The 25170-nt window shown below is 33.4% G+C and overlaps 1 protein-coding gene across 1 annotated transcript in view; it reads left to right on the top strand.

Annotated features, from left to right (window-relative positions):
- The window catches only part of RYK (receptor like tyrosine kinase), a 118690-nt gene that overhangs the window by 74586 nt on the left and 18934 nt on the right, over window positions 1–25170 (top strand). Inside the window, exons 11-13 of the mRNA XM_051985579.1 lie at window positions 8849–8981; window positions 10146–10255; window positions 10374–10533. Of these exons, the coding sequence (XP_051841539.1) occupies window positions 8849–8981; window positions 10146–10255; window positions 10374–10533 (403 nt within the window). The remainder of the gene's footprint in view (window positions 1–8848; window positions 8982–10145; window positions 10256–10373; window positions 10534–25170) is intronic.

The following is a 25170-nucleotide window of genomic DNA, read 5'->3' as shown; positions in this document are numbered from 1 at the left end:
CTTCAAATACCTCATCTGTGAAATGAGAGGGTTATGTAATTCTTCGTTCTTCAAGAATGAATTCAATTCTTCTACATTCTTCAAAATGGAAATTAAATGTAAATTATGTTATTTCTGAATCAGTAATAATGATGATAATAGGATTCCTACCTCATAACATTGTTGTAAATTTCAAATATGATAGTGCTTCTGAAGTGTTTTGCAAAGTACAAAGTACTGTTCACATCTATTGTTGTGTCTAAAATTCTGAGTCTCTTTTCTCTTTTGGAAGGTTTTGAGGTTTCTGTTAATAGCCAGTTATTAGGATTAGGGCTTTTTCTTTTTATTTCCTCCTTCAAGGACCAGACCTTATAAATCACTTAATTAGTCTCTGAAAGACAGGATTGATAAATGAGTTAGCCCAAATCCAATCCTCCATCTTGGGTGAGATAACTAGGAGATTGTATTTCTGTTTAAAATGTAAACAGAATCTAATCTAGGTGAATTCCATTCCCAAAGCATCATTCCCTTGAATTCCTCCATTGGAGTCTAGGGTAACCCAGCTCATTAAGAAGAAAATCAGAGTGATCTAGAAAGAAATGAATTCTTTTATCTAGATTGCTGGAGGTGGGTAAGTCTCATGATCAAGGCATGTTTTTACCAGGAGGAACTGAAGACTTCTAGCTTACTTCCTCATTAATATGCCCATTTCCTTATTAATTGTTCACCTGTCAGAATTTTCATTTGTCAGAGGAATCCCTTTTCCTAAAAGTATTGTTAAGGCATTCAGTACCTCTTTTAGGGGTCTTTGGTTATCAAGACAAACAATTGATCATCAATTTATTAATTACCAGCTAACCTAATTAGTAAATTGATTATTAAATACCTAGAAGCTGTCTCTCAGGCTTTCCATTTTTCAGTCTGTATTATCTAATATAAGCCAATACATAATTAAATGTTGACCTGTAAAGCTCACATATTCTTTTCAGAAAAGAAAATATCTTTTCTTTTTTTCTCCTTTTCTTATAGATCTCTTCTCCCATTTCTCCCTGATATACTTTAATAATTGGTTCCATTCCTTACGTCCAGTGTTGTGATTATATTATTAAATTACTTTATGGCTTTTAAAAAATATAATTAGATATTAACTATTGGTGGTTACATCAGAAACTTTAGTAAATATGTACTGGGATATGTGTAAATGAAAAGGTAAAGAACCAAGAAGTTTTAAATAAAATAACCAGCTCAGATTGATAGATTGGATGTTTGAGGAAATGTGCTTCCAGTATATGTTACCCATAATTACCCTAGTAGATATGACTGCTGTTTCTTTCCAAGAGAAACAATATATAATAGCAACTAAAACAATACTTGGGAAAAAATTGATGATATACTATTTAATCTATATTCCCATATTTTCCCAGAGTTAATAGTCAATTTAATAAGCATTTCTTAAGTATCTTCTGTATAACTAAACATTATGCTCTGCACCAGAAATATGAGACAAAAGGAATTTGGAATAGCTTTCCACAGTGGGTAGTAGTGGAGCTAGAGATTCTCAAAGGTAGTGGCAAATAAGGATTGTATTATATTTTTGTAAGATTTTATGTTCCAAATTTTTTCTCCTTCCCTTCCTTTCCCCTTCCCCAAGATAGTAAACAATCTGATACAGGTTATACATGCACAATACTTTCAAACATATTTCTATATTTGTCATGAAAATCAGACCCAAAAGGGAAAAAACCATGACAAAGAAAAACAAGCAAACAAACAACAATGTAAAAATACTATTGATCTCTACAATTTTTTCTCTGGATAAAGAGGGCGTTTTCCAAATAATTGTTTTATAGACTTAGAGGACAACTTATGGAATAGGTAGGAATCTGTGCAAAACATATACTGATTTGATGGAATGGAAAATGCCAAGAAGTAGTTAAAATCTAGAAAAATGGAGTGGAGCATGATTATTCATGACTTTGTGGAAATTGAGAGGATTGGGAAAGCAAGTGATAATTGGAATTGAGTGAACCCACACTGACCTTATTTTGTGACTCAGTTCTAAAGCTAGCTCAGTTCCCTTTCTCTTTAAAGATGAGTTTAGTCCTATTTCATTCTTGTGAGGAAAACTTATTCAATTATGACAATTGTGAGAAAACTTTATTGCATTGTTTGATCCTAACCCTGATTGTTCGGGAAGCTGGAGCACTTCTATTGCCACTTAGAAACCCTTAAAAAAAGTTTATGCTGACCAAAAACTTTGTCAGATCTAAAGATGATGCAAAGTTTTCTCACAATTACACATCTCAAGCAACTCATATGTCTGTGTTGCTGGCCCCATCCTGGTCAGTCAGTTGTTTCCATATTCCTTTGATTGGATATAGATACTTGGGGGGTGGGAGGGAGTAATAGAACTCTTCTGGTTTCAAGAAATTACTCATATTCATTTTCCCCTTCCCAACTGGAAAGTTCTCTAATCTTTCATCCAGCTAGAAATCAGATTACCTGATTTTGTAAATTGGTTAATTGTTTTTAATTAATTGTATTATTTGATTGTTTTTAATACATAAAAATCTGTCTCTCCCCTTGTTTGCCATCCATCTCTTAAGCTGAGGAACTCTGATTCTGATTTCTTAATCAGTTGGCATACATTGCTTTATAAATTAATATACCCAGAACATTAATATTATAAATTAATACGAATCTTTATTTCCTCAATCATTCTGCCAATGTTTGGCTGAGGATTTTGTATTTATCTTAGATGCAGTAGGGAACCACTGAAACTTATTGACCAGGGGAATACCAAGGTCATATCTCTGCTTTAGAAAGATTATTTTGTCAGCTCTTCACATTGGAGATTGGTGAAGAAATAGTAACCAGGAAAATCTATCAAGAGGATATTGAAGTAGTCTACAAGATAAGTGCTGAGGGTATGAACTAGGGTGATAGCCATGTGACTGAAAAGGAGAGAGACATAAGACATGTGGAGCTATAATTGATAGGATGTGGAAACTGATTAGATATAGGGCTGAGGGGGTTATGAAGCTGTGTGACTAGATGATTGATGATGATTCCCTCATCAGAGAAATAGGAATAGGAAAGATTGCAGAATCTGGTCTTAGGGACAAAGATAACTGGAGAGGATTCTTATCTCTCTATTTCACTACTGTGTGTCTATAATATATGAATATGTATATACACACACACATATATGTACATATTTACAGAGTGTATACAGAACTTTTCAATAGACTTCTGATTTACTTTAAACTAAGACTAATTAGTATACTTATACAGATTAAAAAAATGAAACCATTATTGAGTGATTGTGTGACCTTAAGGAAAATCTTTCTAAAAGCATTGGTGATAGCTTTGAGAGAAACCTAAACTACTTCAAATCCCATTCCAGCGCATCTTCTGCTACGTCATTGCCTCTCTCAAAGAATTCATTTCACATTTTATATTTATTATTTCATCATAATGCTGTTTTTCTCATTTTGACAGTTTCATTCTTCCTTAATGAAGACAGAGATACTAAATGCCAAAAAGCATTCCTTGCATTGAAAATGTGGCACATAATATATTTGGATCTTTGGTTACTTCTATAAAAGATAAAAATTATCTAAAAAGATCCCAGTGCATCAGATTTTAAGAGCTACTTTTACTCCTTCTAATTCACAATCTAGATTAACATGTGCTTTAATATTTTCTAAGTACATATTTCCATTTTCAAAGGGATTTCTTACTAGTTTTTTCTGTATTTTTCTGACCAATAAGATATGTTGTGTTAAATGATGCCTGTTTCGTTTATAGATATTTTTATCTAACAAGCATATTTTTTTAATTACAAGGAAACATCTGAGCAACATGTCATTTGATGCAGTTTGTGCCAAAGCACTTTTGTATTGTTTTCTGAATTCCCTACACAACTCCTGGCTTTTTATGGTTTCTTATTTCTATTTTTTAACAGCAAAAATAGCCATGTTTGTCTGGATTTTGGATTTTATGAAGATGGAGTATATAATACAGCTAAGAAGATAGTTTGAAGTCAGCTTATAAGATATTTAAATGCTTTATAAGAATTCATATTTAGTTCTAAAGGGAATGGAGAACCTCAAAAGGTTTGGAGGGAAAGTGATATGGTCCTATCTTCACCATAGGAAATGAAGAATGAATTAAAATGGAAAGAGTCTTAAGGTAGGGAGACCAATTAGGAGATTATTGTAATAGTCCAAGCAAAAGATGATGAAAATTCAAACTGGGGCAAATGCAAGTGGAGAGAAGAGAAACGGACACGAGAGATGTTATGGGCATAAATATAATAAGATGTGGTATGCTGAATGGAATGAGAAAAAAGAGACAAAAATTACACTGAAATTTCAAAGTTGAGTGACTGGGGGAATGGTGATATCTTGAAAAGAAATAGGGAAGTTTAGAAGAATGGATTTAAGAGAAAAAGGTGTTCATTTGACCATAGTGAATTTGAGAAGCCTCAAGCAATCAAAATGTCCAAATGATAATTGTTGATATGGGACTGGATCTAAAATAAAGGGGGCTGGGACTAAATCTGGATCTAGTAGTCATTTGTGTGTAAATGATAATCAAGTCCATGGAAACTGATAAAGGTGGCTCAGTGAAGGGGAGGATTCTGAGAAGTTGGTAGAAAATTCCAAGCTCTCCAGATTGCATCTCAAGGGCAAATATAGACCACTGGAAAAAAAATATAATTGGGGGCAGAACAGGGATCCTTCTGGGACTGAAACTCAAGAGGATCCTAAGAAAGACCCCAGGACCAGGATTTAACCTGTGTGAAGTGTAACTACCACTAGGCTAGCTCACAGAAAAGAAAACCAGGAGTCCTGGGACTAGCTGGATTTCAAATTAACTTCAGTCACAAGCTCAGAACTTTCACCTCCTGGACTGCATGCAGAGTTGGGAGTCTGAGTCTAGAAAGACTGAGGGAACCTCTGTTGATTATCCAGGCTCACCTGTGCTGCACAAAGACACTACCCTGGGTAAGAAGGAACCAGTACACTCAGTGAATGCAGAAGCAATAGAACAAGGACACTGCGGACTTTAAGCACTTGCAGGAGGGTGGACTTTTGGTTTGGGATTCCAAGTTAGAGGGGAGAGCTGAGGTGAAGCTAGAGGCATTCATCCCAGCAGTAGAGGTTCTTTCACTATAATAGTTCTCATTAAAAAAAAAAAAAAGGTAAAGAAGAAAGAATCCAACCAAAGAAGCTTACTATAAGAATAGGGAAGATAAGGGTTCATCTTCAGAGGACAGTGAAGTTTAAAAAAAAAAAAGCCTCTTTAACCCAGAAAGTAACTTTATATGGCTACTTGCCCAGAAAGAATTTATAGAACTCAAAAAAGGCTTCAAGAATCGGAGAGACTGGAAAATAAGTAAGTAAATAAGAAGCATCCAAGAAAAGAAGATTATGAACAAAAGAGAAAAGGGGAAATATAGAGCCATAAAGAAGAAAATAATTCTTTGAAAATTAGAATTGGGCAAAAGAAACTCAGTAAAGCTGTAAAAGACCAAAAAATAACAAAACAAAATATTAAGAATGAAAAATAGAACATAATGTAAATCATATTATAAGAAAAACAACAGGAAAATAGATTAAGAAGAGAAAATATAAGAATAATTGGATTACCTAAAAGTTGTTACCAAAAAAAAGGACCTTGACCCTATAATGCAAAGAATAATCAAAGAAAATTATCTTGGAGTGAAAGAACATGAGGGAGAAGTAGAATTAGAAAAAATCCACTAATCAATATCTCAGAGGTACATGGAAAACATATAGTATTATTATTGCTAAAGATCAAAAAAATAAATTTACGGGAAATAATTCAAATATGCAGGAGCTACAATTCGAATTAAACAGGATTAATCAGCAACTATAATAAAAGACTGCAAATCTTGGAATAATATATATTGGCAATCAAAAGAACTAACTACTAATCAAGCAAAACTAACCATAATGTTGAACCAAAAAAGGACATTCAGTGGACTTGCTGATTTTCATAACTTTGTCTCAACTAAACCTGAACTTAATAGAAAATTTAATATATAAGAGCCAACATAAAAGATTAATTTCAAAGGACTCATGGACTGATTCTTTGGTTTTTTTTTTTTTCACATGTAAATGTATATCATATATCCAAAATTGACATCAATAATTGGAGAGCTCAAAAGAGCTGTATATATGATTCTAAAAAGCAAACCTATTTAAGAAAAGATAAAGTAATAATGCTATATGAAAGAGCTATAGAAGAAAAACCAACACAGAGACATTAGAGGAGGGAGAAGGATGATACTTCTGAAAACCTACTCACATTGGGAATAATAGGGAATTCAACAGGGGACTATATATATATATATATTAACACATCATGAAGGATCTAACATCCTCAAAAATCTATAAAGAAATAAGGGGGGGATAGGATAAAGTGGGCTATAGAAGAGTGTGTAGATTTATGTCAATGGAACAGATTAATTGGAAAGGAATAAAGAGGGAGGAAAAAGTTGGGGAGAAGATAGTTTAAGGGATCCATGGGTATGGAAAAGTTAAGTAACAGCAAGGCAAGTTAAGGAGTAAAAAGTAGAAGAGTTAGCAGGAATAGAAGATAAGTGATATACATAAATACCATTAAAAGGATCATGAGTAGAATTCATTAGGAAAAAAAATAAGGCTAGTAATCATTGATCGCAAAATCAGATTTAAAGATTCAATTGAGAGAAATCCACATTATATGTCAGTCACATTAATATCATTTTAGATACATGTCTGCATATGTATAGGTATATGTACATGCATATATGGATATAGATACATGTTTTGGTATGGATGTGAAATATATATATGTATATATAAATATACTAATATTTAACTATAGCCTACTTTGGGGAAGTAGAAACATGAAAGGGGAGGAAAATGAAAAAGGGCAAAGTATATCACAGAGAATAAAAGAAAAGGTAGCAGAGAAAAGATGGGCAGTCATGAATATATAATCTATTCTCTTATTATATATGCTTTCTTAAAACGGACACCTATTTTTACATATTTTAAATCCTCCTGATACTTTGCTAGACACATGACAGTGTTTTATTTTGTTTTGCTTTATTTCGTTTTGCTTTGTTTTGTTTTGTTTTTTCATTTTCATGTTTCTATTTTTCTTTTTCTTTTTAATTTTAATTTTTTTTTTAAAAGGTGACTCAGTGAGGAAAAAATAGAGAAGACGACCTCAGACAGAGCCATGAAATATACTCATGGTTAGTAGGCAAGGGATGAAGAAGGCTTAAGATCATGAGACTATGGAAAGAGCAATTAGACCGATTAGAGAGACAACTATTAGAATAATATCATAAAAAATTTATGCTAATTAGGAAAGAATGTTCAAGAAAATAGGATGGTCAGCAGTGTAAAAAAAAGTCAAGAATTAAGTTTGAGAAAAATCCATCTAATTTGGTAACTTAGAAATGTCTGGTAACTTTGGAATGAGCAGAAGGAAAATTTCATGGAGAAAATAGCATTTAGACTGATCTTTGGAGGTTACAGTAAGATTTCAGTGGAGAAATGCTGGGGAAAGCATTTTGTGTAGCGGGAAGAAGACAAAAATGCAGAGATGCAAAAATGCCAATTGTGGTTGGGGAGCAAGAAGTAGATTCCATCTTGGCTACGGTATAGATGAAAATTTTTTGATAGACTAGATGATTAGGTTGGATCTATTTGAGTGCTTTTTTTTTTTTTTGATGTTCAGTGGGTAAACCATTGAAAAGTTTTGAGAAAGTTGATGACAGGATGGAAATTTTTTTTTTTTAACTATTGTTACCTGCCCTGAGACCCGTTCATATATATTTTGCTTCATATGAACAGATAAAAGATGGGTTTGGACCTAAAAAAAGACTTAATTTTAATTAGGCATACGTAATAGTTGTTGACTCACTAATACTTTGACCATCTATTGATCGTATTAGTAGCAGCAAAGATTTTAGTGCCATTCTGTTCCTTGTGCTACAGAATCATTTGATGTGAGAACTTCATTTGGGACTTCATGTCTGAAAGAAATTGCTCTTGTCCAACTAGTGATTTGAAACTATGTTCTTTGCACAAAATAAGAAAAATAGTAAAACATCTATTAAAAACAAAAGTCAAGTTTTCCTCTTTAATTTACATATAAGAAGCAAATTAAGTTTAGAAAACTGTTTCTATAAAGGTCCCACTTGATCCATAGTTAAATTTTAATTCTTAGAGTAATATGAAAAGGTAGCATGTCTTAGAGAGTAGTGGGCCAACTTTAGAAACAGTAAAACCTGGGTTTAGGTCCTACTATGAGATACACTGCTTGTGAGATTAGGAATAGGCAAACTAACTCTTTGTTTTCCAGTTAGCTCTCTTAAGACTGTAAGTTAAGGAAAAGTTGCTTAACTGTATCAGGGAGGGGATTTCCACATCAGGAGTCCCGCACCCCTTCCCTCACATTTTATAGCTGAGGAAACAGATTGGTAGAAAAATAACTTGTATAACGTAATAGGTAGTAAGTACTTAACCCCAAGTCTTCTGGGGTTCACATTCATTTCTCTTCTATTACATTAGGTTGTTGCTAAAAATATATATATATGAATTTTCAGGAGAATGAGGGAGAAATTCTCCTTCATTATATTATTTAACAATTTAAAAAATGATTTCCATTCTATATTTTAAAGCCTGTTTTGAATAATGTATCTTTGTTTTATAGTTTGTAGTCATGATATTTTTTTTGGATTGTTTTTGTCTGGTTTAATTTTATCCCTTTTGTTAAAATAGGTAACTGAGGTTTTAGATTTTTTTTGTTTTACTCCTTCCTATTTTGGTCCATTTTATAGAAATCTGCTTCCTATCACTCATGTTTGTATAGAAGAAGGAGAAAAACCCATGGTGTTATTGCCATACATGAACTGGGGAAACCTTAAATTGTTTTTACGACAGTGCAAATTAGTAGAGGCCAACAATCCTCAGGTAAGAGAAACTTGCCCAAATACCAGTAAAGTTTTTAATTTATGAATAACTTATGTTAACATCCTTGGAAGAAGTCAAAAAATACTTTAGAATACAAGTTTAGAAATTAACAGAAAATCAAAAGCATTGAAAAAAGAAGACAATTGAGGCAGAAAACAAAAAACCTGTTAGGCTAAATAAAAGGAAAATGAATTATGATTCCTCTGACTTGACCAGAATATGTAGCAAGTGTGTTCTGTCCCCTCCTCGCACCACCTTTGCTGACTTTGCTATATTTATTTGCAAATTACATTTATTCATTGTACTTCAAAACTTTTAACATATTGGCAGTAATTCTTGTAACATTTCTGTGAGAGTATTACCTTTATCCCTTTATTATAGATAAGAACACTGAATTCAAAGGTGTTTGCTTAAGATTACAAATATAAATGCTCATGACCATAGTCTGAGTTGTGTTAGAAAATAGAATACAGTCTTAATATTATAGATTATAAAAATATTATAGATAGATATATGTACTTACCTATATCATACATAAATGTCCATATAAAAACAGTATGTGGGTGGATGGCCATCTGTCTGTAGTATAGTTAGATTTATTTATATACATACTAAAACATTTATATATATATATATTTTATAATACTTATATATACATGTATATCCAGATGTAAATATTTCTGTTTGTCTAGTTATCTAGTGCTTTTAGCCCTACTTGTGTTGTCTTAAGATGAACTGTTAATTGTTTGGTCAGCTCACATTGAGAGCCACTCTTTTTCATAATAGTCTGTAGTGAATTCTGAAGTTTACTAACTGGGAAGATAATGTAGGATTTAAAAAAAAATTTAACCTTACATTTCTTAGAAAGTTGTAAATAACTGTTCACTTTCTCTCCCATTATCCTTAGAATTAAACTGATCATTTGATTCATTGCTGATGCAGTTTATAAACTGGAAGAAGATATCCCTTTAAACATTTTTAACACTTGAAACGTATCACCTAGTGTAATGATATTTATAGTGAAGATCTGTCTTCTAGAAAGGAGTCTGTAGGTAGAAAGAAATATTTAGACATGGAGTAGAGAAATATGAAAGGAGGAAGTCATGAGTTATATTGTAGGTATTTTATTTTGATTGCTGACATTATCCTTGTGAATCTTCACAGGCAATTTCCCAGCAAGACCTAGTACATATGGCTATTCAGATTGCCTGTGGAATGAGCTATTTGGCAAGAAGGGAGGTCATTCACAAAGATTTGGCTGCTAGAAACTGCGTGTAAGTATTGTGTTATTATCATCAATTAATAATTAAAATTCTCTGGGTTTGTGACATATATGATAAAAGTATATTTAATAATCATGATTCATCTTTTCACTGTCTCATTTGCTTTCAGTATTGATGATACACTTCAGGTAAAGATCACTGATAATGCCCTTTCCAGAGACTTGTTCCCCATGGATTATCACTGTCTAGGGGACAATGAAAATAGACCAGTTCGATGGATGGCTCTTGAAAGTCTGGTTAATAATGAGTTCTCCAGTGCTAGTGATGTGGTAAGTTCTGGTACTTCCAGATATTGATAGAACAGGTTTTCTTAAATGCATTCATTTTTTATAGAGTGCCAAGTGACCAATAATTAAAGAAAACAAATACACTTTGCCATCAGTTAAGTGATCTAATAAAGAGCAGTGGTAGAACAGAGTGAGAAATCATTTATGTTTTGTTTTGAAGTATTTTGCATCCTTTTTTCTAGTAGATTTTATCTAATTGGTTCTTTTATTTGAATGAATAATGAAATGATTTTTTTATTTCCTAAATATGTGTGAAAAGTGCTCAGACAATAAATAAATAGGGAGCTTGGAAATCTAAAAGGGAATTGAATTTTTGTAATAATTCGAGTTTTTTAATAGATCATATATTATTAGAGCTGGAAGAATCCTTATATTCCAACCTCAGTACTATACACATGAGGAAACAGGCTTATTTTATAGAGAATCTTGTCTATACAATACAATATAATTACATAATGTAACAATTCACATCCAGGAAACTAGTGTACTTTCTTTATGTGGGGAGAGAGCAGTGGAGCCCTTGGTCTATTTGTAAATCATCATTGAGTATAAACACTATAACTTGTTTAGTGGGAAGAAATTAGACTTATGAGAGATTTAAATTCAATTTTTACCTACAACACTTTTCAGCTTTGTAACTGTGTACAAGTCACACTTTCTGTGGGTCTTGATGTCTTCATCTGCAGAATGAAAGTCACAATATGTCTGAATCTTTCTTTCAGGATTATAATGAATATCTAGTGTCATAACAGATGTAAGTGTTACATAAAAGTTGGGTTTTTAGCCAGTTGCACAATGAATTTAACGGAGGTCACCAAAATATTCAATAATGTAGGACACTTGAATAAACAAAATCCATTCAGCTTTTTAGTTCACTTCTCACCATTTCTGTCTATAATTGAAAATGTGCTTTACACAGGAATTATGTAACAACATATTTGTGGTATTTAGGTGGCATTAAAAGAAATGTAGCACTGTTAAGTAAAACATTGTTGATTATTGCTAACTCTAGAAACACAAACTCGAAGTGTTAATAACAGTTCAATTCACAAAGCACATAGGTTGGGTAGATGTTATTAATAGCATGCTTGAATCAAAACATGATATGTGAAGCAATGTAGTTCATAGCTGAAATATGCAGGATGGATAGGACTTGGACTTGAGAAACAGGCAGCAAGACATTCAGGAGGAAGGAAAGAGCTTGTTATATTCAAAGGGGGCAAAGAGATCTGCTGACTGAAATGGATCAGTATGGGTTAGAGAGTAGTGGCAAGTAAAGTTGGATAGAAAGAATCGACTTAGATTATGCAGGGCTTTGAATTCCAGGATAGAGTTTGAGCCACATTTGAAACATATTGAAAAGTTATTGTAGATGATTGTTTATAGATTGTATACATAAATTGTATATATATTATATATAGATTGTATATCTATCTATATATTATATAGATATATACAATCTAGATTGTTTATCTATCTATACATAGATATATGTATGTAGAATGAGGGAGGAGGGAAACAGTTTTGTATAGTAAGAAGATTTCTGATCTGGAAGTCAGAACTGGGTTATGGCCCTCACTAACTAGCTGTGTCAGTTTTGACAAACCCTTTTTATTTCTCGTGGTCTTATTTTCCTCATCCATTAAGTACTGAATTAGAGTAGATAACTTCTGTTCCTTTCTATCTGTATCTTGTCTCTTTATGAATAGATTTGACACAGGAGAGAGACTGGAAGCAAGTAACCCAGCTAGGAGTTTATTGCTATGTGAGACATAAAGACCTGAATAGAATGATGTCAGTGTATGTGGCAAAGAGAAGTTGAATTTTCCAGGAACAATTAGCAGTGGAGAACATCTATAGTTAGGAATTTTCAGTCTGAATGACTATCATTGACAGAAATAGGGAGTTTGGGAAGGAATTTTGTAGTTTAAGCATACATTTTAAGGAAATATATAAAGGAATATGTGTGTGTGTGTATGCATATATATATATATATGTGTACATATATATATAAATTTTAAAACATGAAACTGAAAATAATAGATTTGAGAAAGATTATTATTAATGTGGACGTTGAATTGTGGAAAATTGAATGGACTCTGTCAAGAAAGTGACAAGAGAAAGGTACATTGGACTGAGAACTGAGTCTTAGAAGCTACTACATACAATTAGGGGAGCATGATTCCATTCCTATTTGATGGTTTCTTTATCCATCAGATCAAGATTCTTGTACTGTTCTTTTTATCCTAATAAACAAAGTTTGAAGACTTAATTTTGAAAAATAATTCTTTCCCCAGATTATTAGTATACCTTTTGTGCTTCCCCAAGGAAAAGCAAAATGCATTGCTTTGTTATTTAGTTACATTTTAAGATGAGTCTAAACTACCTTAACTGCTCAGACAAGGATATTTTTTTTCTCTACACTTTCTTCTTTTCCTAGAAAGACCAAGTTAGGTTGTTAGGTTGTAAAAAGAATATATAGTTCAAGCTATATTACTCATTGCAAAAATGGTGATTACAATGCTACTCACTATGATCCTTGCATTTAAAGGGTAGTAGAGTGTGAATTTTCAATAGAGCAATTTTATGATTCTTCACATTATCATCAGTTCTCACTGCTTGTTCTAGCCCTTTAGTCTGGCCACATGATTAGGTCGCTTACACTTGTGATGCAACTTGTCAGAAGCCCCAAAATAGAATATATATATATAAATATATGTGTGTGTGTGTGTGTGTGTGTGTCACATAAGCATCATTTCAGGTTTCTGTTTTGATTTTAGGATCAAGATTTGGAATTTTAAGTTTTATGATAATTAAAATAAAAGGACTATTTTAAATTTGTTTTTGTTGTATCTTTTGTTAACTGAATATTTGTATTTTACCTTTTTAGAAGGATGGTTAGCCATTTTTAATATGATCAGGTGTCTAGATTCTTGTATAAATTGCCTATATGTTTCAACAATAAGGAATAGATAATTTCATAGTATTACTTTGTTGGGGAGTTTTTGTGTGTTTTATATGCATTTTAAAAGATTGCCCTTTACTTTTTGAAGCTTCTGTGTCTTAAGAGACCAACGTGTTCTTCATACTTTCTCACCATAAGTGATATGTAAGATGACAAGATTCCTCGTTACATAACTTGTATTTTCTTTTTTTTTTTAATTTTATTTTATTTAATAATAACTTTACATTGATAGAATCCATGCCAGGGTAATTTTATAACTTGTATTTTCTTGTAAAAGCTTACGAATAATAAGAATGATATTGATGAAAGGGATCATCTTTTAAGCAAAAAGCAACCTGTTCTAGAGCTAGACTATTGTTTTGCAGATTATTTCTTTTAATGTCCTGCAGCAAGCAGAAAATCTTGGTCCATCTTATGCTAAATTTTGCTATCTAGGTGATCTGTATTTATGGAAATAGATTTTTCTCTTGTCACTTCCCCTGAATATAGTCATTCCATTTCCAAATAAAATCATCTGAGAGAAACCTCATTCTTGGGGAAAATGATCATTAGTACTGTCCTTCTATCTATCTGTATAATAGCAAGTAAAAAAAATTGTTTTTTTGACATTATTCAATGTCAAAGATTATAAAACTTCTCTGGCACTTGATAACTAGTATATTGTTCATATTTTGTTCTGAAAAGTCAATATTGAAGTTTTGTTTAAGCAGATTAAACCCCAATAAATGTTTTTCATTTTTACATAAACCAAGAAGCAGGTTATTGTCCAAAACATGGAAAAGCATAATATAGCACACTCCTTCCAAAACTATGATTAAATTCTTAAAATTTACTGCCAAAGAGCCTATCCAGCACAAGTATTCTATCATATTGAAGACAGTTTTTAGGATTTCTTTGTAATAAGAGTTATAAACAACTTAGTTGATAAATAAAAATGGATGTTATTCAGTGTTTGCTTTCTTTCAAGTTTGAAACTTTGTATAGAAATGGCTCTCTCTCTCTCTCTCTTTTACCATATTTGATTTCTAAAATATTCTATCTTTCTAAATTATTGCCATTTAGTTTTTTTTCCCCTAAGAGTTTATTATTGTATATTCTCATTGAATGTGTGGGTGTGCTTAAATAATCTTTGTTTAATTGGAAAGGCAATCAGAATTATTCCCTTTTTAATAGATTAATTTGTTAATAGTTTCACTATTTATTTTCATGATAAATATTTTGTTAACTTCAAAGAATCATGTCTTCTGAAAGATTAGATCTTTTTCAAAGTTTTATTTTTCTTTTTAAAAAAACAATCATTTCCCAGTGTGACTTACTCCCCCCCACCTTCCCTTGTGATGAAGAAAAACAGTTGATCTAAATCAACCAACTTAGTAACTAGTTTGCCCTCTCTAAGGAGAGGAAAGAAATAACTTTTATCACCTAGCACTAGAAATACATTTTTAATATTGGAAATTGAAAATGCATGCTCTTATTTCAATGCTTATTATTTCCTGTATTCTTTCATAGTTTAGTTTATTACTTGTTTCCCATAAATCATACTGCTTCTGCTTAAATGGCATTATGTGGTCGTTTTTACACATGTAATGTTTCATAATTGCTTTTGTAAGAATATTAACTTTTTTGTTATAAGAATTAAATACCACTTCTGTAAATTGTGCTTTCATATCTTTTTAGTAGAGGCATTAATCATTTCAAGGGTGACCTTGCAGATAATAACCCAGAGTACCTGAGAACACTTATAACTTTATTCTCAATTTTTCTGAATTAGTGAACTTAGTTTGGAAATATGTGAAACTCATATTTAAGTATTCTTTTTTCTTCTTTCAAAATAATATCACTCTCAAGGCATCTTTAGTTAATTCATGAATATCATTTTTATTTCATTTATTATTGTTAAATATGGATTACTGCATGAAGATCTCATGGAAATATGTCTTATTATATGAGTACACCTTAATTATAAAAGCTTTGAATTATTTAATGACAATTTTTAGTAGCTAGTATAACCTTTTGTATGTAAACAGACCTTCCTATAGGGATTTGAGTTCTGAAAATTAAGAAAATACTATCAAGTAATTTTTAATATTATACCCGATCTTTTTCAAAAATGAGTAAATTTACTTTCTTTTGGGAAAAGTTAACAAACTTCTAGAAAGGAACAATTTACTTCCTACTGGTCATTTTACTATTTCTATTTTCACTATTCATTTTCATGATAAATATTTTGTTAACTTCAAAGAATCATGTCTTCTGAAAGATTAGATCTTTTTCAAAGTTTTATTTTTCTTTTTAAAAAAACAATCATTTCCCAGTGTGACTTACTCCCCCCCACCTTCCCTTGTGATGAAGAAAAACAGTTGATCTAAATCAACCAACTTAGTAACTAGTTTGCCCTCTCTAAGGAGAGGAAAGAAATAACTTTTATCACCTAGCACTAGAAATACATTTTTAATATTGGAAATTGAAAATGCATGCTCTTATTTCAATGCTTATTATTTCCTGTATTCTTTCATAGTTTAGTTTATTACTTGTTTCCCATAAATCATACTGCTTCTGCTTAAATGGCATTATGTGGTCGTTTGTACACATGTAATGTTTCATAATTGCTTTTGTAAGAATATTAACTTTTTTGTTATAAGAATTAAATACCACTTCTGTAAATTGTGCTTTCATATCTTTTTAGTAGAGGCATTAATCATTTCAAGGGTGACCTTGCAGATAATAACCCAGAGTACCTGAGAACACTTATAACTTTATTCTCAATTTTTCTGAATTAGTGAACTTAGTTTGGAAATATGTGAAACTCATATTTAAGTATTCTTTTTTCTTCTTTCAAAATAATATCACTCTCAAGGCATCTTTAGTAATTCATGAATATCATTTTTATTTCATTTATTATTGTTAAATATGGATTACTGCATGAAGATCTATGGAAATATGTCTTATTATATGAGTACACCTTAATTATAAAAGCTTTGAATTATTTAATGACAATTTTTAGTAGCTAGTATAACCTTTTGTATGTAAACAGACCTTCCTATAGGGATTTGAGTTCTGAAAATTAAGAAAATACTATCAAGTAATTTTTAATATTATACCCGATCTTTTTCAAAAATGAGTAAATTTACTTTCTTTTGGGAAAAGTTAACAAACTTCTAGAAAGGAACAATTTACTTCCTACTGGTCATTTTACTATTTCTATTTTCACTATTCATTCTGTCCTCCTGGGTGGATATTTCAATCCTTACACAAATCAGCTTAAATCTTAAAGGACCTTATATTGTGAACTTTTCTTCATTTCACTTCATTCAGGATTTTCTCTTTCTACCACATTTTTGTCATATCTTCTTCAATCATCCATGTTAGGATGGAGCAATTTCAAAACATCTTACAACAGTAAAAAAGTGGCCATTGTGTCAAACTTGTGTGATGGCCTAGTAACCATCCAATACTGGCTCCTCTGTCTCTCCTAATCCGCAGACCCAGAGGACAAATTCATATCAGAAGTGGCCTTTTTCTCAGTCATGTCTGACTCTCTGTCACCTGGAATAATACTGGATGGACTTCCTGACTTCAGCAAAGGCTCCTAAGACACAGGCTGCTGAGGTAAGCATTGGCCCTCAGAATAGTACCTCCAACTTAACTGCCCTAAATTGTGGCACTGATTCTTTTCTAAAAAGAGTTTCTGGAGGTATAAAAGTTATTTTGAGTATATCAGCCTATCTTTCTACCATCTTTCATCATTAAGTACTTAAAGCAGTTTTGTGGTTTCTTTTTCAGTCCCCCCCATAGATAACTCAGACCTATATTGCCAATTAAATACAGATGAATTTCTTAAAGATCACAAAGTTATTCTTTTCTCATTCTTGAACTATGAAGCTTAGCAAAATTTCTTAGGACTTATCGCAGAAACAGGAACTTTAAAAACTTTGTTACTTTGATTTCTTATTCCTTTCTTCATAATTTTTTCTTTCATAAGGACTTTAACCTGAAGAGTTATATTCTTTCTTGAGTTTATTCTTCATTCTTCTTATTTCAACTGCTTAGTCTATATTCTACCATAATTATAAATTATGATTCTCAATTAATATTAAAAAAGTTGCTGCTGCTTGTTCGTGTGTGTATGTGTATATAGAAAATACCTCCAAGCCAGAATTCTTTGTTTTCAGTGACAAAAATAAGAATTGATTATAGTTTGTGGTTATAAGATTGTATAGGATTCACAACATCCTTTTGCATTTAAAAGAAAATTATACAAAGTCAGAACTAAAAGTCACCAGTGCTTCCAGTTAATTGATTTGATGACTGTTGATCAGAGTTTTATATTCTCATATTAGTCATTATTGAAAAATTGATATCTGTTTTTAATGTAAAAGGCAGCAGCATAAACAAAATGTTAATTTTTAACATATAACATTTTATATTCCTCTTTGGACTATATCAGTTTTATCAGAATTATAAAATACTGCCACAGTATACTTAGGATCATAGGATTATAGATTTGGAACTGGCAGGGACCTTAGGGGGAACCTCATGTCCATCCTTCTCATTTCACAGATAAAGAAACTGAGGCCCACAGAGGAAATGACATACCCCAGGGTCTTAGTAAGTGTAATGGTCTCTGTTCGGTTTTCTTGGGGTCTCTGGAGCAGCCTTTGTTACAGTTCAGTAATCACCACAAGAACAGCCAGGTGTTAAAATCCAAATCCTTTGTTTTCTCCTTCCTGGGGCTGGGCAGCTTTTTGGAGAGCCTTTTGGAATCTTGGTTTCAGTGGAGAAAATATAGGAGGATAGGCCAGCCACCAGGAGCCTGACTGAAGGTGAAATGAATTTCTGTCTCCTTGGCTCTGAGAGCCAAGTGTGCTTGTCCTCTCTAGCTCTGAATATCTCCGAATGAATCCTGGCTGAGGCTCCTAGATTATATGCTCTACACTGAGTGTAAACCAATCATTATATCACTAGAAAACCATTATTTGTTGTAAGATTAAATCAATCATATTGAACCATGCTAAATTAGATAACCATTGTCTCATCAATTCCGCTTAGTACCTTGTTTCAAGTTCAGAGTTCTGGCCCATAACATCTCCTGCTTTCTTTTGTTTTAGAACATAAGGTGGTCGCTGTCCTTGACTTCTCAAGGAGGTGAGAACCCCAAAAAAGGAGGTGATCATGCCTTCCCTGACTCCGTAAAAAAGGGGTGAAAACATCATAAAAGGAGATGATCACATCCTCCCTGACATCTCAGGAAGGGAGATGAAAACACCAAAGGGAAATGGGAAATCAAATCAGATTAGCAGGTTTCTGAAGGGTCTCACTTGAAACAGGTATACATAAATCCCAATATGGGAGGTATTGCACATAATTACATAAGCACATAGCAATATAACACAGGCTAGTGGTGATGTAACAAATAACATGAATCAACATGAGGAATTATATATGTCCATAAGTCCTAGAAATAGTCCAAAAGGAATTTATTGTCCATTACTTTGTGTGTAAGGAATCCAATGATTCCTATAAGTTTTGAAGTCCTGCAATAGTCTCATTATGTGTTAGAGAATCCAATGATTCCTGCAGATTTTGAAGTCTTTCAATAGTCTTATCATGTCTCAGAGAATCCAATGATTCCTGATGGTTTTGAAGTTCTGCAACAGTCTTATCAACAATTTTTCATCTCAGTTAATCCAATGATTCCTGTGGATTTTGAAGTTCTGTAACACTCTTATTATCAACCATGCTCTTTCAGTGTCAGATGTTTCTTAGGTCTTCTCCTTTGTTTTGAGGTTTTTTCTCTTTTTCTGTCTCTCTCTGATGGACACGGCGAATATGGTTCATTGGCACCCATCTGATTCCTTCTCCATCTGTAAAGATACGAACAAATCCTTTCTCCCAAGCAGTTAACCTATCTTGTCCCTTCTGCTTACCACTTTCTAGATTTCTTTTCATCACCTGGTGATTACATTGAAGCTGCTTGCACTGGAACACTGCCCTTTATCCTGCAATGTTCATGATACTCCGAAAGCTACAACAAGTTTTGTCCAGGTTCTAAACATGTCCTTGCTATAGATTTCTAATCACTGGGGGTTAAAATTTCATAAACCAAATTCTCTAGTATCATCTTAACATAAGATGATGTAGTCCCATAAAGAATACAACCCTTTTTAAAATCCTTGATTTTTTTTCCAGATCAAAAGGAGTGTATCTTCTCCTTTGTTGACCTGAAGAGTCAAATTCTTCAATTACAGGGTATGCATTTATTAAATCAGATATATCCTGTCCTTTTTTTTTTTTTTTTTATTTAACTAATGCCTTTTGTAATCTTGTCATAGGCTGCTTCATTGGTGGTGCTGATTGTGTCACTGCCACCTTCCCTCCACCCATGAAGGGTTAATTGAGGGAGGTAGGTCAGGGGTTGGGGAATGCCCTAATGGCTCCTGCTGTGAAACACCACACTCCTTAATTTCATCAGAATTGTATTTAACTCCATTCTTGTCTAATTCCTCATACTTTTCACCTAATTTGTCTATATCCTCTCCCTCCTGCTCTTTCTTCTTTTTCCTTATTCTGTAACTTATATGATTTCCTAAAGCCAGTTGTATTAAGTTATATGTATAAAGTGTTTCTTTAGAAATTGAGTCCATTATCATTGTAGTATTTACATAGTTGCTCTCCTACTAATTTCTACTCATCTGGATCTAATTCTTTTTCCTTAGAGAACCAAGGAGATGTGTACTGTACAGTTTTTAAAAGATCAATGATCTGCTCCCAAATTACAATCAAACCTTGGTTTCTTATAAGTTTAACAATGCTCTCAACACATTTTCCTTGTGGTGGAGAAACCTCCTTTCTAAACATTTGTCCCATTTTATCTGGAAGTTTAGCCCTTTACAAAGTTTCCTTCTTGTACTCACCCTAATTTCACAGATGTAGGTTCTTGGTTCCACATTCAGGCACCAAAATGTAATGTAGTCTGGTTGGGTTTTCTTGGGGTCTCTGAAAGCAGTTTTCATTTCAGTTCAGTAATCACCAGAAGAGTAGCCAGGGGTTAAAGTCCAAATCCTTTATTACCTCTTTGCCTGATGCTGGACAGCTTTCTGGAGAGCCTTTCTGTCTGGCCTTGCTCTTAGTAGGGGAAGTGCAGGAGGCCAGGCCAGACACCAGGAAAATCGAAGATCAAATTGAATTTCTCTCCTTGGTTCTGAGAACTTAAGCTCCTGCCTCCAGGCCTTTGTCTTCTCTGCCTCTCTGAAAGCTTCTCCTCTGTGGCTCTCAGTCCCTGCTTATATGCTTCATGCTGAGTATAAGCCAATCATATCACTAGGAAACCATTATTTGTTGAAAGATTAAATCAATCATACTGCACTTAGAGAACATCATGCTAAACTAGATAACCATTGTGTCATCAGTTCCATTCAGTTAGTACCTTGTAAGCATCTTTGTTTTAAGTTCTGGCCCATAACAAGTTGTTAAGAGTTCAAAATGTTGGAGTTTGTTCTCAGAGGACAGCCGGTTTAGAGGCTTAGAGCCCTTCGGATGTCTCCAAATCCAAAGGTTCTGTCCTTCAGCCTCTGCCTCTGCCTTCTTCTGCCTCCAACAGAGATGGAAGATCTCTCTTATCTCCTTCTGGGGAGCCCAGCACCAACTTGCCGCGGAGAGAGGGCTTCTGGCGTAGCTCCACTGAAATCCCAAAAGTGTTCTCTGCAGCAGAGTCGTTTCTCTCGAGTCTAGCGCGATCAGCCAGCCAAGAGGAAAATATATATTCTGGAATGGCTGTCTCGCCTTATATCTGAACCTTCTGAGAGAATGGGATTATGGGTTTTCTCCCATAGTGCTCTCTGGCCCAAAGAGCTTTAAGGTGTGGACTTTGAGTAAAGGTGGGAACACAAGCCTTGTCTTGATTAGTTCTACTTAGTACCTTGTTTCAGGTTCTGGCCAAAACAACTTCTTGTAAGATTAGATCAACTCTAATTACTTAGCAGTTAGTAAGGATTCCAACATCTCCCTTTCTTTTGTTTTAAAACATAGGGGTTTCTGAGGGGGTACACATAAATCCATCAATATGGGCCAGAACTTTGTAACAGATATACATGGTATACATAAATCCATCAATATGGGAGGCATTATACATAATTTACATGAGCACATAGCAATATAACACAGGCTAGTAGTAATGTAACAAATAACAAGAATCAATCTGAAAATTTACACATGTCCATAAGTCCTAGAAACAGTCCAATAGGATTCCATTGTCCATTAGTTCATGTGCCAGGAATCTAATAATTCTTATGAGCACAATCAGCAACAGAACCACCCGATATTTCTTGGGTCTTCTCCTTTGTTTCAAGGGTCTGCTCCATCTTTCTGCGATGGACAAGGCGAATGCGGCTCGTAGGCACCCATCTGATTCCTTCTCCACCTGTAGAGATGCAAGCAAATCCTCTCCCCCAAGCAGTTAGTCTATCTGGTCCCTTCCATTCACCACTTTCTGGGTCTCTCCACATCACCTGGCGATTATCTAAAGATAGTGGAGCTGCTCGCACTGGACACTGCTCTTCTGGTGGGTTATAAAACCTGTCTGCTGGAGCCAGTGCATCTTTATCAAAGATTAAAAAATTAATGGTATAGAGAACTAAATTTAGAAGTTCTCTAGGGTTACCCGTGGCTCCTCCTTTCTTTTGTTTTTGGAGGAGTGTCTTAATGTCTCTGTTTCTTCTTTCTACTATTGCTTGACCTTGAGGATTGAAGGGTATGCCAGTAGTGTGTAGAATCTTATACTGTGCACAAAAGTGTTCAAAATGTTTGGAGGTATATGCCGGTCCATTATCTGTTTTTATTTCTTGTGGCACACCCATAATTGCGAATGCTTGAATGAGGAATTCAGTGACCACTCGGGCTGTCTCTTTTGCTGCTGGTATGGCAAAAGTGAATCCTGAAAAGGTGTCTACCACAACGTGGATAAAAGACAGACGACCAAAAGATTTATAATGAGTCACATCCATTTGCCAGATTTCATTGGGTCTCAAACCACGAGGGTTCTTCCCTGGAGGCAGTGTAGGAGCGTGGAAGGGAAGGCAAGCTGTACAGCTTTTCACTATGCTCCTAGCTTCTTCTTTTGTAAGTACCTGAGACAGGATTTGAACTCAGGTATTTCAGATTACAAATTCAGCACTCTGTTTGTTGTATTATCTAACTATTCACTTCAAAGAATGTTTAAACTTACCTTTAAGTAAGAGTTGGGATAGTTACTCAGGTAATTTTTGTGCATTTGCTCTTTAAACAAAATTAATAGCTTTTTGCCTATCTTTGTATAATTAAAATGGTCATAGAAGCTTAGGAAATACGCAGTTTTGAAGGTCAGTATGTTCTTTAGAATTATGGACACTGGTTTCCTTTTTTTGAAACCTGTAGTTTCTGCATTTTAAGAATGCTGGTCTAGAGATTCCTAGATAATGAATTGTTGTGTTGTTGTTGTTTTATAGGACTTTAACTCCCATTATTATTATATATATTCCATTATAGTATTTAAGCCTTTTAAAGGAAACTCTTGTACTAATAATGGTTTGTTGGTAGGGAAGAGTAATCTTAATCCTCAAATTTATCTCATTTCTTTGCATTTGGGCGACTTAAGACATCTAAACTGGTGCCATAAACTTTTTAGTTAAGTATTTTGATAACTATGTTGCTAAAAGGAGTATCTAGCTACTCTTGGTACTTGGCTTCATTTCTTGTTATCTCATAAATTTGAATATCACCTAAGGCTCAGGAATTTAGTTTGTTCTTTTCTTCTGTGGGATAGCCCTTGGTTATTTCATTTATCCTCTTTTGGATCTGTACCTTCAACCCTAACTTGAAAAACAGTGCTACATCTCTAACTGCCTGCTCAACACCACCATGTCACTTCAAATTCAGTATTTCCAAATTGAAAGAAAACACATTTCCTTCACAGCTGGTTACCCTTTGGACTTGCCCATTTTTGTCATTTATTCAAACACAAAAAACTTATTTGTCTTTGATTTCATCCAGGCAGTCACCAAGTCTTGTCAGTTCTTTCTGAGGAATGTCTCTCAAATCCTTTCTTTCTATTTTTATTGTAATTCACCTGATGCTAATCCAGACTCTCATTAGTGCAAAGTCCTGTGATTTTAATGGGTTCAGAATTGGTCTTTTAACTTCTCTGGTTCTAGCCTTTTTACTCTATCCTACATATCATTAACAGATAACTCTTTATAAAAAGTCACATTGCACATAATAGTTAACATTTTCATAGTGCTGTAAGCTTTGTTGCAATACACTCTGCTTCAGTGATCCTTATTTGATAATATGCCATATAATAGAGATAAAGTCTTAATTCCTTAGTGTGGCATTAAAAGCACTTCACAGTCTATATAATTGTGTTCCTATATACCTTTCCAACCTGGAATACATTTTTTCTTTATCATTTTTTTTCCCTTTAAGATAGAACAATAATGATAATGATAATTGCCAGTAAATATTTAGATAGCCCCTTAAGTTTTGCAAAGTGTTTTGCTGGCTTTTTCATTTGATCCTCATAACAACCTTATGAGATAGATATTATTATTATTATGCCTGTTTTTCACAAGAAATTAAGGCTGAAAGGGTGATAAGTAACTTACCCAAAATCCAACAATAATCGACAAAGATAGAATTTTGACCTCAGGTCTTCTTAGCTCTTCCAGTTCTCAAAAGAACTGTAGAATGTCTTGACTATAATTAGCACATGTTACCTAGTACTCCTGTTTATCTCTTAATGTATAAGTCCCCCTCTTCACTTTGCTTTGCCAGCAGATAACCAAGGGTGTGATATAGGGACCAAAATCAATTTGTGTTGATAATAATGATTTTGCTTGGCACTATCCATAACAGCACCAAGAAGTGATTCAGAGACTCAAAATAAAATTACTCTTAATTCCTCCTTGTCCTTTAAGTTCCACGTTCTTCCTCTCTAAAGTCCCCCCTTTTCCTCCCCTCAGACATATGTTAGTCCTTGAACTTTACCAGTTCTTTGTGAGGAATGACTCTTGGATTCAGTCTTCTCACTTTGTGTCCACAGTTAACCACCTTACTCTGATCCTAGAATACTCATGCCTGAATCCTAGTAGTCCTGGTATCCTTGTCATTCCATTCTTCTCTGCATATCTATATCAGATTGATTGTCTTAAAATGATATAGTGTGTGTAGTGAGGAGTAATATGGGATAAGTTTGAAAGACTAGATACCTTTTGCCAAATAAGTGTACTGATCTTAGTCAGAGAAGCTATATCAATTAAATCATAGATTCCTCTTTATTCCTATTCCTAAGATGTTATCAGCTTTTGATTTATAGTGTTTATTTTCAGCCTACTAAAATCCCTAAATCTTTTTTTTCTGATAAACTTCTGACTTCCACACTTCCATTATCATTTACTTATGATATTGAAATGTAAATGTTAGACTTTATAATTCATCCCATTTAATTTAATTTTATTAAATTCAGTTCAGTGTTTTAATCCCATCAATCTTTTAATTTCTTTGTTACTACTTTACTGTATATAAATTGGGTAAGCATTACATCTGTTCCTTTATCCAAAACTGATAAAAAATGTTAAATGGAATAGGATCAAGCACAGTGCTTTGAGTGGTACTCAATTTTT

This window comes from Antechinus flavipes, chromosome 3 (genome assembly GCF_016432865.1).
Source record: "Antechinus flavipes isolate AdamAnt ecotype Samford, QLD, Australia chromosome 3, AdamAnt_v2, whole genome shotgun sequence".
NCBI lineage: Eukaryota > Metazoa > Chordata > Mammalia > Dasyuromorphia > Dasyuridae > Antechinus > Antechinus flavipes.
This window is presented reverse-complemented; position numbering and strand designations above follow the sequence as displayed.